Source organism: Lagopus muta, chromosome 20, assembly GCF_023343835.1.
Source record: "Lagopus muta isolate bLagMut1 chromosome 20, bLagMut1 primary, whole genome shotgun sequence".
In the NCBI taxonomy this organism is placed as follows: Eukaryota; Metazoa; Chordata; class Aves; order Galliformes; family Phasianidae; genus Lagopus; species Lagopus muta.
This window is the reverse complement of record NC_064452.1, coordinates 60,813-72,683: the sequence shown is the minus strand read 5'-3', so window position 1 is coordinate 72,683 and position 11,871 is coordinate 60,813. Positions and strand designations below refer to the sequence as shown.

At 40.0% G+C, this 11,871-nt stretch overlaps 2 protein-coding genes across 4 annotated transcripts in view; one reads left to right on the top strand and one right to left on the bottom strand.

The window, feature by feature from the left end:
• Positions 1-135: 135 nt before the first annotated feature.
• FBXO39 (F-box protein 39) overlaps positions 136-11,871 on the top strand; it is a 46,170-nt gene continuing 34,434 nt past the window's right edge. The window contains exons 1-3 of one of the 2 annotated variants that reach the window (XM_048967009.1): positions 136-1,149; positions 1,987-2,163; positions 2,926-3,709. In XM_048967009.1, coding sequence (XP_048822966.1) covers positions 136-1,149; positions 1,987-2,163; positions 2,926-3,054 — 1,320 coding nt within the window. In that variant the 3' untranslated portion in view covers positions 3,055-3,709. Of the gene's footprint in view, positions 1,150-1,986; positions 2,164-2,925; positions 3,710-11,871 lie in introns of those variants that run through there. The other variant, XM_048967010.1, reaches the window with a different exon arrangement.
• On the bottom strand, positions 3,819-9,648 carry TEKT1 (tektin 1). Of its 2 annotated transcripts, XM_048967011.1 has the most exons (8): positions 9,433-9,648; positions 7,941-8,183; positions 7,468-7,633; positions 7,090-7,218; positions 6,517-6,660; positions 5,173-5,395; positions 4,365-4,594; positions 3,819-4,098 (listed from the first exon to the last, which is right to left on the bottom strand). In XM_048967011.1, exons 2-8 carry the CDS (start codon positions 8,128-8,130, stop codon positions 3,939-3,941), a joined length of 1,242 nt encoding a protein of 413 aa, XP_048822968.1. In that variant the 5' UTR covers positions 8,131-8,183; positions 9,433-9,648; the 3' UTR covers positions 3,819-3,938. The 2 variants fall into 2 exon arrangements, with proteins under 2 accessions (XP_048822968.1, XP_048822969.1); XM_048967012.1 differs by lacking the exon at positions 9,433-9,648 and having other exon boundaries at positions 4,365-4,561; positions 7,941-8,167.

The window sequence follows — 11,871 nt, the reverse complement described above, 5'->3', positions numbered from 1 at the left end:
GGATGTAAAAAAGGCAACTTTTAGCTATTTGCTTTAAAGGCATATCCTGTGGGGATTACAAGCCATTTAGCTAGCAAAGTGATTCATCTAGGTTTTGTTCTGCACTCAGAAGAGTTGTCAAGAAGTGTTTCCTCAATGGAGGATGACAGTGACCTTAAGCAGAGCTCCTGGGCTAATTTACCTGATGTCTGTCTGAGGCATGTCTTCTATTGGTTAGATGACAAGGACAGATCTCAAGCTGCATTGGTCTGTAAAAAATGGAATCAAGCCATGTACTCAGGATCCCTCTGGAGAACCAGAACCATCACATTCAATGGCCAACCATCAAGGGCACATGCATTTGAATATGAAACTGCACTATGGTACGTCAAGAAATTTGGCAAATATTTGGAACACCTCGAAATCAAGCTATTGCAACCTTACAGTACTGTCTTTACCCGAAAATTTCAAGTGTCTATGAGAAGCCTTTTCTCACAGTTGGGTAAATGTAACTGTCGCCTGCTATCCTTGAGCATCAAGCACCTGGAATTAGATCGCTTGGTCTGGAAAAACATAGTCAGGGCTCAGTTTATCAAGAACTTAGGTACTTTTCTGAAAAGAATGAGCAAACAGCTTAATTATCTCAACTTAAAAGGAGCAAGAGTAACCTTGGAAGAAGGCTGTGAGCTTCTGAATTCTCTGAGCTACCTGACTAATAAAAGCTTTATATCTGAAATAAACATTGAAGATTTCTTCAGTCTCCATCTTCCTGTCTACAGCAGCACCTTGTTCCACCATACTGTGTCCAAGTTCCACAGCCTGGTTATCCTGACTTTCAATTATAACTGTGTTTCTGATGAACTGCTGGACAATCTCTGTAAGAACAGTGCTCATTCCCTGTGCACCTTGAATATCAAATGTCATATCCATGACCCCCATGGGCAAGTGGTCCAGGGAATGTCATGGGCCAACTTGGCCAAAAGAGCCTCAAAATTGAATGTGAACTTCTACTTTGAAAGAGTCATGAAACATGACCATCTAGCCAGGATCCTGCTAGTGGAGATACCAGTTAGGAGCATCAGTTTACGGAGCTGCTATTTCAGAAACCCAGACTGGATGATGAGACCTACTCTCACCAACATCCTCCCAGCCTACTGGCATGTGCTGCAGGTAAGGCAAGCAGTCACGACAACTCGCTGCACAAAGCTAAGCAAAGTAATTGTATAGGCATTCTACATAACCCTAGGAGTTAGCCATTCCAGTGTACCAGCTATACAGTCCCTTTCAAGTGATTGTTCTTGTTACAATGTCCGTTATGCTGTTCTTCACAAATGTCACTTATGTCAGGTTGCCAAGCATGTTTTAGCATGATGAAAGTGTTTAGCACAAGATGCTAAAACACTCAAAAAATACTGGTGGTTGTAAAGCCAGCTGTGAGCAAAAGGAACCTTCAGGCAGGAAAGCGTTATTTTTGTAGGAAAGCTTTTCAAAGCATTTTGGTATCACCAAGGATGTATCATGAAAGGTATTCAACACCTGACCCATATAAATGAGCATCAAGTCTGTGTGTGCCTGAGAGAAGCACGTGGCCTTATAACTGATGGTTACTGACAGATTTCTTTAAGGCCTAATGCATTGCAGAGTTTGCAATAGACACCACAGATCGGTAAAGCTTTCTAGAAATTGTTTTTAGATGCACTTTTAATCTTGAATTACTTCTGGTATGCAAAATAGTACCATGGCATGAGTTGTGGGTATAGCACCCACTGGAAGTTGTCTATCTCTTAGGATGGTATATAACGTACATGGGAAGCTCATCGTTACGGGAGAATGGAAATTACCACTGCGTATATTTTTGTCGTAACAAAAAAAAGGTTCTCTGCTAATGTCAAGGTACACAGCTGATCTGCTGTCAATCACTTCTGTTGGTAAAATTGGGAAACACTTTGAAGTTTAGCTAGTGCAAGCCTTGTTTCATAGAACTGACTGCGTTCTTTCTTTTTGAAGAAATTAACCCTTGAAGTAAACAATGACAATGAGCTGCTGGATGATGAGCTGCTACAGCTTATCTTATCATGCAGGAGATTGTTTTTTCTGAAAGTCTGGGCATTTCTTAGTGTTACTTTTGTGGAGAGGTTGCTACAGAATCGTGCAGAAAGGAAATGCTTTTTGACTACAATAAAGGTAAGACTCGATGCTTCAAAACTCCCATTATCTACCTTCCTCTCTTCCATATCCAGAGAAATGCTGAGGTCCCTATAATCCCACAGTAAGGTTAGAGAAGGAAATGTTAGCATAACTACCTTCCCTATGTAATGTTTTAGCATTTTAAGAATCCTGAGAACCACTTAGAAATGGGTCTTTCCAACCTACTAATCCATAAGTAGGAATATTACAGAATACTATGTAAATTTAATAACCAGCACCAACCATTCCACAAATCTCTGCTAGTCCATGGGTTCCCTGTGTCACCTCCTATATTGAGCTAGGGATTGTCTGTTCCACTCAGTTCTGGTACTCATATCTATGCTTAAATTGAAGCATGACAGTTGAATCTCATTAAACAAAAGATATAAACACATCTCACCAAAAAGGGATGTTGTATGTGGCCACTCCACAAATGCAGCTGGTGTAAACCATACTGTCATACTATTTTGCTTGCTGAACTGCAAATGTATTAGATCCAGAGCCATGCATATTCCAAGAATGTGTCAATCTTGAGGGTAAAAGGAACTTTCCTCTTCCCAAAAATTCTTTGGCAGAAGATGAGTCGTAATTTTCACTCAGTTCAGAGTGAAAACTGTAAGTAAATTTTAGGATTGTATTCTAAGAATTTGGCTTCTCCATATTCTTCAGTAGCAACAAAGGCTTACTTTTGCCACAAGCTTTAATGGGCTGAGACTGCTGCACATATCTGAGAGACATGACCACCATTCATGCTCACAGGTCAGGATTTACACATCCCGACAGGAGACCAGTGAAGAGAAACAGCTGTTGCACAATATTTACAAGAAGTTTAAAAATCTGATTGACTCAGAGCTTAACTATTTTGTCATCATCTATCCACTGGAGTAAAGCCACAAGGAGTTACATCTGCAAATGATGAACAAATCCTTTGGAGGGCATTAATAGGAGAACTGAATCTTGTCAGCATCCCTCTGAAAGGGAGATACCATCGTATGCAAAGGACAATTTTACTATGCCCTGGATTAAAGTGTTGGACTTGGCAACCAGCCTCTTATGTCTCCAGTATCACTTATTCTTGCCGTTTTTTTGTTTTTCCTCACCAGAACCAGAAGCAGCAGTGAGCTTTTTCCTCAGCCTTCGTTGGCACCTCTAGTAAAAATAAGACCCTCTTCTTCATTCAGCACTTCCCCTTGTAGAGTTTCAAACAGCTTACCAGTGAGGCCCATCTGTTTGTTCCCATTTTACAAATAGGAAAACTGAGACATGGAGTAAGGAAACGATTAGCCCAAAATCAGCCTTGGCTTCATCTTGATTCAGATGCAGTCAGGCACTCCATTCCACCGCATCATCATTCCCTAGTTCCTGTTGAGTTTAATAACGCACTCTCTGCCCAGTTCTTAACAGCAGATGTTAAGAAGAAAAAAAACATACCGCAGCTAATCCTGGCAGTCAACACTCCCACTTGACCAGCTTACCAGTGTCTTGTGAGAGAACTGCTCTAGCTTCCACAACTTCTACACCTCTCAATGGCAAAAAATATCATTGCTTGTACCTGAGATAACATGGAAAGCACATTCCCACATTCCCTCTTATTCTGGAACTTTACTACCCAGTGGGAGATTTCATCAGACATTCAAGAGCACAGTCCTGGCTGTATGTACTGTCTGTTTTAATTGCCTCACACATCTAGAATGAGGACAGCATTAATTCAAATCGATAAATTTGGAGTTTGTCAATAAAAATCTCAGCATGAACTGTCCAGTAATATGGCTTTAAAAGTTGTTAATGCAAACAGACTCTCTCATTGGCTTGCAGAGCACTTCATCAATGTATAATGTATCTGCCTTGATCTGGATCTCCTCCTCCAGGGAAAGCTGCCGACGTCTCAGACCTTTCAGCTCTGTTTCAGCCAGTGCCAGTGTGTCCTTTAATCTAACAGGGAAAATACAGCCAGAAGTTAGTTGAGAATACATAGATATTTTGTCATACACAAAAGTAATTCGAAGTGAAAAAACAAGGACGGGGATTCACAATCAGACAATATCCATGCAGTATGCTTTAAAGTGTGCTACCCTTAAGGAAAAAGCATGTCTCAAAATTTCATGGAGAATAGCTGGGACCCAATGTTACTTGGACTATTTATTTAACCAAATAATCTGTACCACAGATTTCCCCACTCTTTAGTCATTCCCACTTGCCTTTGAATGTTGTTTGTAATCTCTTGAACTTCACCGGTCAACCTATATTGCACTGTGTCATAACATAATTCCACTCCAGGGCGATGATTTCTTGCCTCCAAGCGGGTTTGAGCCACTTTAACAGGTCCTTCTTTATCAGCAATTGCTTTCTTTAAGGCTACAATGTTCATCTCCTGCGAGGCAGCCTCCTTCATCACCTTAACAAATCCAACAGAAGAAAGCACAGCACACTTTCTCCTGCAATCAGCAAAATCCTCAACATCTTGTTTAATAGCTATAGTAACAGTAATTACAGTAACACTCATTATGTTAAGGTGTTATTTTATCAACAGATTTTCACAAAGGTTGTCCAGGATTATGACTGGAGAGGCGCCAACATCACTTTAAGTTCAGTGGTTAACTTTTAGAACTCAAGCACAGTTTTCATACATCAAACTTCAATCACACTGGCCCTGATTTTATAAGCCATTAAGCTCTTACAGCACAATCGCAAAAAACCCTTAGCAGCCCCACGTATCTAAAAATCACAAGGAAAATCCTGGCTTCAGAGAAATCTACTAGAATACTTCAATCAATTGACTGATTTGAGGAATACACCTTTATAGCAGTGCACATTTGGATAAGTAAATGAAATCTGACTGTTAAAGGAAACTGAGGCAAGCTTGTGTTGCAGCTGTTGCCAGTATTGCAAAGGTAAAATTCTTAACCACAGTAGCTCAAGACACCTCAATACACTGGACTGAGCCAACTGGTTGATAACCAAAGCTTGCTGTTTACATCTTTTCACTGATGATCTCCTACAACTTACCACTGCAAGGAGCGTCTCCAGCTTGTGCTTGGCATCTCTGACTTCCTCCACTCTATTTCTAAATGCGATATTCACCATCTCATATTGCTTGCACATGTCATTCACTGCCTGGGAGAGGATGCTGTCAATCAGCACCCTTAGCGCCACTGAATTGTTTCTCTGCTTGTCAGCCTTTTCAACATTTATGTTTGAGAAATATAACCAGTCTTCAGGGCTAACAAAACTGAAAGAGATTCAAAATAAAAATTCAAAATAAAAGAGATTCAAAATAAAAGGTCATCAGCTGGCAGCATCCACTATTTCATAAATCTATAATTACTCCACAAACCAAGCACGAGTGTAAAAGGAAAAAAAAAATCATTTTGCTACAATCTCAAAACAACCTTGTTATTATTTTCCTTTCCTGATAAGAGACTGAGTTGTAGCAGGAAAAGGGAGAAAAGATATGGACAGATAGGAAGGAAAGATATGGACAAATAGGCAGACACATATAATAACCAGTATTTCTTGGAACATCTTTCATCAATGAAGGTGTTACAAGTAATACAATTCAGCTAGTATTATTAACACCAACTTACTATGCACACGTTAATTGTGCACACAGGACACCCCTACATGCTTACATAGTCACTTCCAGCAATAGTTGGGAAGCCCATCCTCAGAAGGGGAGAGTAGTATCTGTGCACTAGTGGCTGGTAGGCAGATCTCTGGGAAGTCCCTCGGAGATTTCTTTGTTTCATTTCAATAATCATTATTCGTACATAGCAGCAAATGCTGTTCTGGGTATGGTCTGAGTTAAACAACCTGTTGATGGACACTAACATGGGCTAGTGGTAAGAGCTGGCAGTCCCTTGTATTCCAAGCAAGTCAGCTCGTTACTTAGCCTGTTTCTTCTTGCCAGTCTGTTCTTTTGTGGTAGGTATTTCTTCATCGAAACCACTAATTCACACAAAATCTGCACACTGGACAGATGAATTAACCTCACATACCTCATCTGCCTCAGTCCAGCATTTGACCTGCTTGGACACCCTGGGAGAGGAGAAGAAGTTAGAGGAATCTATTCTGGGTTTAACCCATGTGAGAAATTTACTATAGCTATCTGTGAGACTCAGAAACTTCCAGTGAACAGCAATTCACTGGAAACATGATCATTGTGGCTCATTTCAACAATGTATTACACAGATACTAAAGTGATGGACAGAAGTATAAAGAAAATTACACAAGTACAACAGAACAATGCTGAATTGTCTTACACACAGCTACTTTAATTTTGCTGCTGCTGCAGTAGTTCATCCTATAATTGATATAATTAACGTATATCCATCAAGTTAAATAACCACTTACTTTCCTTCTATTTCCACTGTTTTATCAGTGTATCTGACATCAGGAGTGTTGTTTGTCAAGCTAGCACAGTAATTGTCAATCATCAAAGCTGTGAACTTGTCTTTCACATCCATTTCCAGGTTGTATTTTGTGGAACGGTTTAGTCTAGAGGAAGAAATGATCGCACTCTAAGCCAAAGTCTAAGCACTTATAGATCTCCCTAATATGCATGTGAGAAATGGTACACCAGGCAATGCAAATGCTGCTCAAAATTCCTCATTCACAAACTGTTATTTGCAACGTCCCAAGACCTAGAGCATGGTTCAAATTCTGTATAAATCAGTGGTATAATTTCAATTGGAATTAAAGCCACAGGATTGGCTGAGAAGGTTGTAGATCATGTGGCAGTACTTTCAGTTCTAACAGAACTTCTTACAATTAATTATCAAATGTTATGGATTAGAACAGGACTTCTATAACTGTGTAGCACTGAAGGTAATCTTGGCCCCACATTCAGCCTGACATAACTTCTCAAGATTATGACAGCCCTGCTTTTCAGCTAACCCATGTTTGTTATGCTCTTTGTCTCTGCACCTGATTTGCTCATTCGTTTGTTCTAATGTACGTTCAAGCAAAGCAATAACCCCCTGCAGAACTCCAGCTTCCTTGACCAGTTCCTGTTCCACTTCATCATGCACCAAGTCAGTCCCAGCTCGTCTCTGCCTAAATAAAAAGAGAAAAGCATCAGTCACATTACTAAAACACCTATAGCTAACAGACAGTGGTGAAGCCCAGCATTCTATATCCAAAGCTTCTCCTTGCCTTTATGGGCTTGGCCCTCTAATGTTATAACACAAACCAGACAGTGATTCTGCTGCACAAGCAGGCCCTTAGTTTGCCACTGTTGTATTTGTTAAAGGTCTGTTACATAGATTTTCTTCTCTGCGTGAATGTTTTTCCTCTTAATCTCACCTGTTCAGGAGACACTTCTGGGAAATTACAAGTGGCTCTTTGCAGCTCTCCAAGGCTTTCTCCAGCCTGATCTTGAAAGTAAACAGTACCTCTGTCTCATTAACAAGTTGTTCAAGTTTGTTATCTAATTCTTGCTTCCAGAACTTTATTTCTTCCAGTCTCTGTTCTGCAGAATGAAAATTTCAAACAACTGTTAATAAAAGCCAGAGCATTGTTGGCCGTATCTTAGATATGGCTAGAAATAGAATGACTTCATTATTGTGTGAATTTCATGCTGGACCTGATGTATGGAGACATAATTTCAAACAAAATAAAGAATCCACTTGAAAATATTTTTTGGATGATATCTTGACTTCTCCACGAGATCAGATAACATGCCCTTGACATATATTCTTACTCACAATCATGTAATTTTCTAAGTCCCTCTTAAACACCTAGCTCAAATGACACTTGAAAAGTATACATGGGATTACCTATTTTCTTGTTGACACTGCTTTGGGTTTTCTGAGTTGTCTTTTCTATTTCATCCACCAGTCTTCGACTCTCAGCTACTAAGCGCTCTGAACTGGATTTCTGAGACTCTGTACTGGCACACTGCATCTTGTTTGCAACGTGCCATTCTGAAGAATGCAACTTGGGTGGAGCTTGTAGCATTCTGGCCATTGGTTTTTGAAAGGTTCTGCATGTAACACAGGTGAATTTTTGGAATGTGGAGCCTGAAAACAGGAAAAGGATTATATTTGGCTGCAGAAGCAAAAATATATAAGGATGGGTCCAGGAAGGTAAAAAAAATTCTTGTCCCTTTAACCTTCAAAAAAGCATGAAGAAACGAGAATTTGGAAATGGAAGTTAGAAGAAGAGAAAAACAATCATAGCAAATTGGAGAAAAAAAACCAAAAAAACAACAAAAAAAAGTTAACAAATGTAAGAGTTAAAGAGTGTCCTGCAAGTTGTGGTAGACTGTAAAGAAAAACACCAGCAGCAGCAGCACCGTCACTGGAAAAATATGAGACAACAAGACCTGGAAAACTGAAGGAGAAAGTACACCAGATAAAAGTAAATTGAGAAGTCTAGGGAGGGCTAAACAAGAACAAAGAACAAAGGGACACTTCTAAGGCAGTTAAAACCAGTGTCCCCAAAACACAGTCATAGCATTTTGGTTCAATATCAGTTTTTCTTTTAGAGCACTGTGTTTCTCCAGTGTTTCTGAAATAACTTCTCTCCCCAGATAAACACAGCAGTTCCTCTGCAACACACAGTTTGTCCCTGCTCTAGCACAGGCATCCTTAAAACATCTCTTTCTCCCCTTAACTGATACAGAATACTGCTTCACACTGCTTATTCCCAAGGTCAGACCCCAGCTAAAAGCCCCATCTTCTGTTTCCCTTCACTGTGGGATTTGCTCCCAACTGTTGTGCAGTCTCTATCTCCAGAGCAGCACCACAGTGCATTTTTAAATGTGAGAGAAATATTCCAGGAGGGGGCTCTGAACGACACGGGAGGTCAACAAAGTGGTTGCTATGCAACATGGCTTCTAGCAAACCAACCAGCTTTTGCTATATCAGGTGGAAGTACAGGAGTACTTCCTTTCACTCACTGACAGATAAGGTCTGTCTAGAAATAAAAACTTATTGTATGTTAATTGAAATGGTTTCCACAGTAATTTTTAACGGATATATTGCAGAAATGCATTTTAAAAATCTGAAATCAAATGAAAGGTGTGCTGTGCACCTATCTGAAGTTTCAGTTTTACAATATTTTTTAAGCAGTATTCTTTATCTACTCCATTTTCATGGGAACTGTGTTCTTGACCTACCTGGGACAAAAGACTAGGAGCCTGAGAGAAGAAATGGAGGAGACAGAAAAACACTACATTAGATGCTAAAGTTAAAGTCTAAATTAACACTCCATGTACAACTTGTCCCTTAATACAAATTCTAAAACAGAAGAAAATTTAATTTTTACCTCAGGTGGTTTTCAGGGCTTAAGTCATAGTAGATTTCCTGAGCGTGCTGTTCATCAAACGATCGGTAAAATCAACTCTGCGATAATTTATAAAGAAATTAGAGTGGTTTGTTAATTCCGGAATAGCCCCATCACTCCTCAAAGGAGAACACAAAGCTCGCCCCTGCCCGCCGCACCTGCCCGCTCCGCACAAACCAACCCCTCCCGCTGGTAGCGCAACGCCTCCACTCACCCAAACATCCGCCAGCCAATCGCAGGCGCCACTTGACTTGCCGTGGCCAATCGGTTTGTCTCCACAGCCTAGCCCGTCCCCCAACGCGCTTCTTACCAACGGTCGCGGTTTCAGGCTTGTATGCGTGCGCTGCTGCGGCCGCAGTTCGGGTTGTGGTGGCCTCTGGCGGTCCGCGCGGCTCTGTGGCGAACCGGCCGCGCTCGTTCCCCGGTACTTGCCAATCTCTCGCAGCGGGAAGGGCGTGGAACGGGCGCGAGGTCACGGGATTTCCCGGAAACCGTGCACCCCGGCTCCGCGGCACCAGACCAGGCCAGGACACTGTCTCTATGTAACGTGTTCGTGGACATAAGAAGGCACTTTCTTTGATGGAATTACAGGATGCAGCCTGATTTTTGTCCTTTTTAAGCTTTTTTTGAATCATGAACAAATTTGAAATGACATAATCTTCTATAGGTTTACGTAGAATATAATGGGGCCTGACAGTTCCTGTTCATAAGGTTCAAACCAGGCCATTGGATTGTTCTGTGATAACTTCTTTAACAGTGTATATTGAGACAAAATCAGCAGTTGGAATGGCAGCTTAAGTATACTTTTGAAAACCAGCTAAGCCTTTAGCTTGAGTGTTCGATTTCCCTCCATAAAAGCATTATTAATGTTTCATCATTAGCAAAACACTGCGGTAACACTAACAAACCAGAGGTGAGGAATAGTTCTAAAAGTGAATGTTGTTTTGTTGTGGGTTTTTTTTTTTTTTTTTTTTTTTTTGTTTTTGTTGTTTTTTTTTTCCCTAAAAAGCTTAAGTTCATGGAATATTCTTTCCTAGGGCCCTGTCCCAATCTCTTCCCTACTTCCATCAATGCTTGATCAGGTGATGATCCCAGCAGTGTATTTGGTACTGCTACTACAGTCAGCACTCATGACAGTGCTCCATTGGAGAGCATCAAAACCAGAATGCAGATAAAGTAGAACTGGAATTTTACCTGTATTTCCTCCCTCAGTCCAGAATGTGTAGGCTAATCAGAACTTTCTTGCTGCTTTGCTCAATAAAACAAGAATCTTCTATGTTCATAGAATATTTCCTCCACTTCTATCATTATTTGTCTTATGAGTACTGATTTAATGGCATTCACCATTTATATCTACAAGTCCTTGTTAGAAGCCAGGATTTTTGGAGGCAGAGATGCTGTAGACTCTCAACAAATCGGAAACCTCTGCCAGTGACAGGTTTGGGATAGATCCCTTGGACTTGCTTGGGCTACCATTTTAATCTTACTGTAATAATATCTATTTGTAGCAGATGCAGTGCCTTCAGGATGGGTCAATAGATTTGGTTACTTGAAAGTCACCTATGGAGATACTTTTTCAAAAGTGAAAATCAAATAGACAGTGGCAGTGAACTATGGCCTAAGAAAATGCTTGCACTGCTTAGATTTCAGTGGGCATCTTTAACAGCTATCCTTTTCTCTTTGTTATTAATTTCATATATGGCAAGTACAATAAGATAGAGAGTCACTTGCATTGCTTTTTAAGAACAGAATTACTCACAGCTTTTGTAGGTTAATCCTCCAGCATGTAGTTTATTTCAGTGCTATGTTCTAAGGCAAAACTGCTCAGAAATGGCTTGTAAACAACAACACTGACTAAAGAGAACAAAATGTGTTTAAAGGCTGAAAGTGCGAGGGTTTTGAAAGTTTTAACAAGGAAAAATATAATCACCTAAACAGTAGGTAATGGCTCTGCTAGGAGTATTTTGAAAATCTGACATAAAAAAAAAAATAAATGATCCAGCTTTTAGAAGTAGGATAAAGATGCCAATAAACTGAGATAGTACTGAATATTGGATACAGTGCAGAAACTGTAAAAAAAAAAAAATCCAAGACACTCCATCTGTGTAAAATACAATATGCTGACTTAATATATTGCTCCTTTGTCATTCATGTTAAATACATTTACCATCATATTCATACACACTGTATTACTTTTAACTAGAAACACTAAAAAGACATCAGGGGCATACTTTACATACATTATTAAATTTAATCATACAATCTCATCCAGGCTATATATTATAGATCAGGCATTCTCTAATGCATTTTAGTGCACTGTACTTTTCTATAACTATGCGATAATACCATATCTATCATGACCTTATATACAAACCATCAGGAGTTAAAACCTGTCTTCTACTCCCCAGCTGGCAAGATACC

Coding starts and splice junctions, on each gene's coding strand:
- TEKT1 (XM_048967011.1), bottom strand. CDS start 8,130: ATGGCCAGAATGCTACAAGCTCCACCCAAGTTGCATTCTTCAGAATGG. Junction 7,634..7,940: donor CAGTGTCAACAAGAAAATAG/GTAATCCCATGT, acceptor TTCATTCTGCAG/AACAGAGACTGGAAGAAATA. Junction 4,099..4,364: donor ATTACAAACAACATTCAAAG/GCAAGTGGGAAT, acceptor TTTCCCTGTTAG/ATTAAAGGACACACTGGCAC.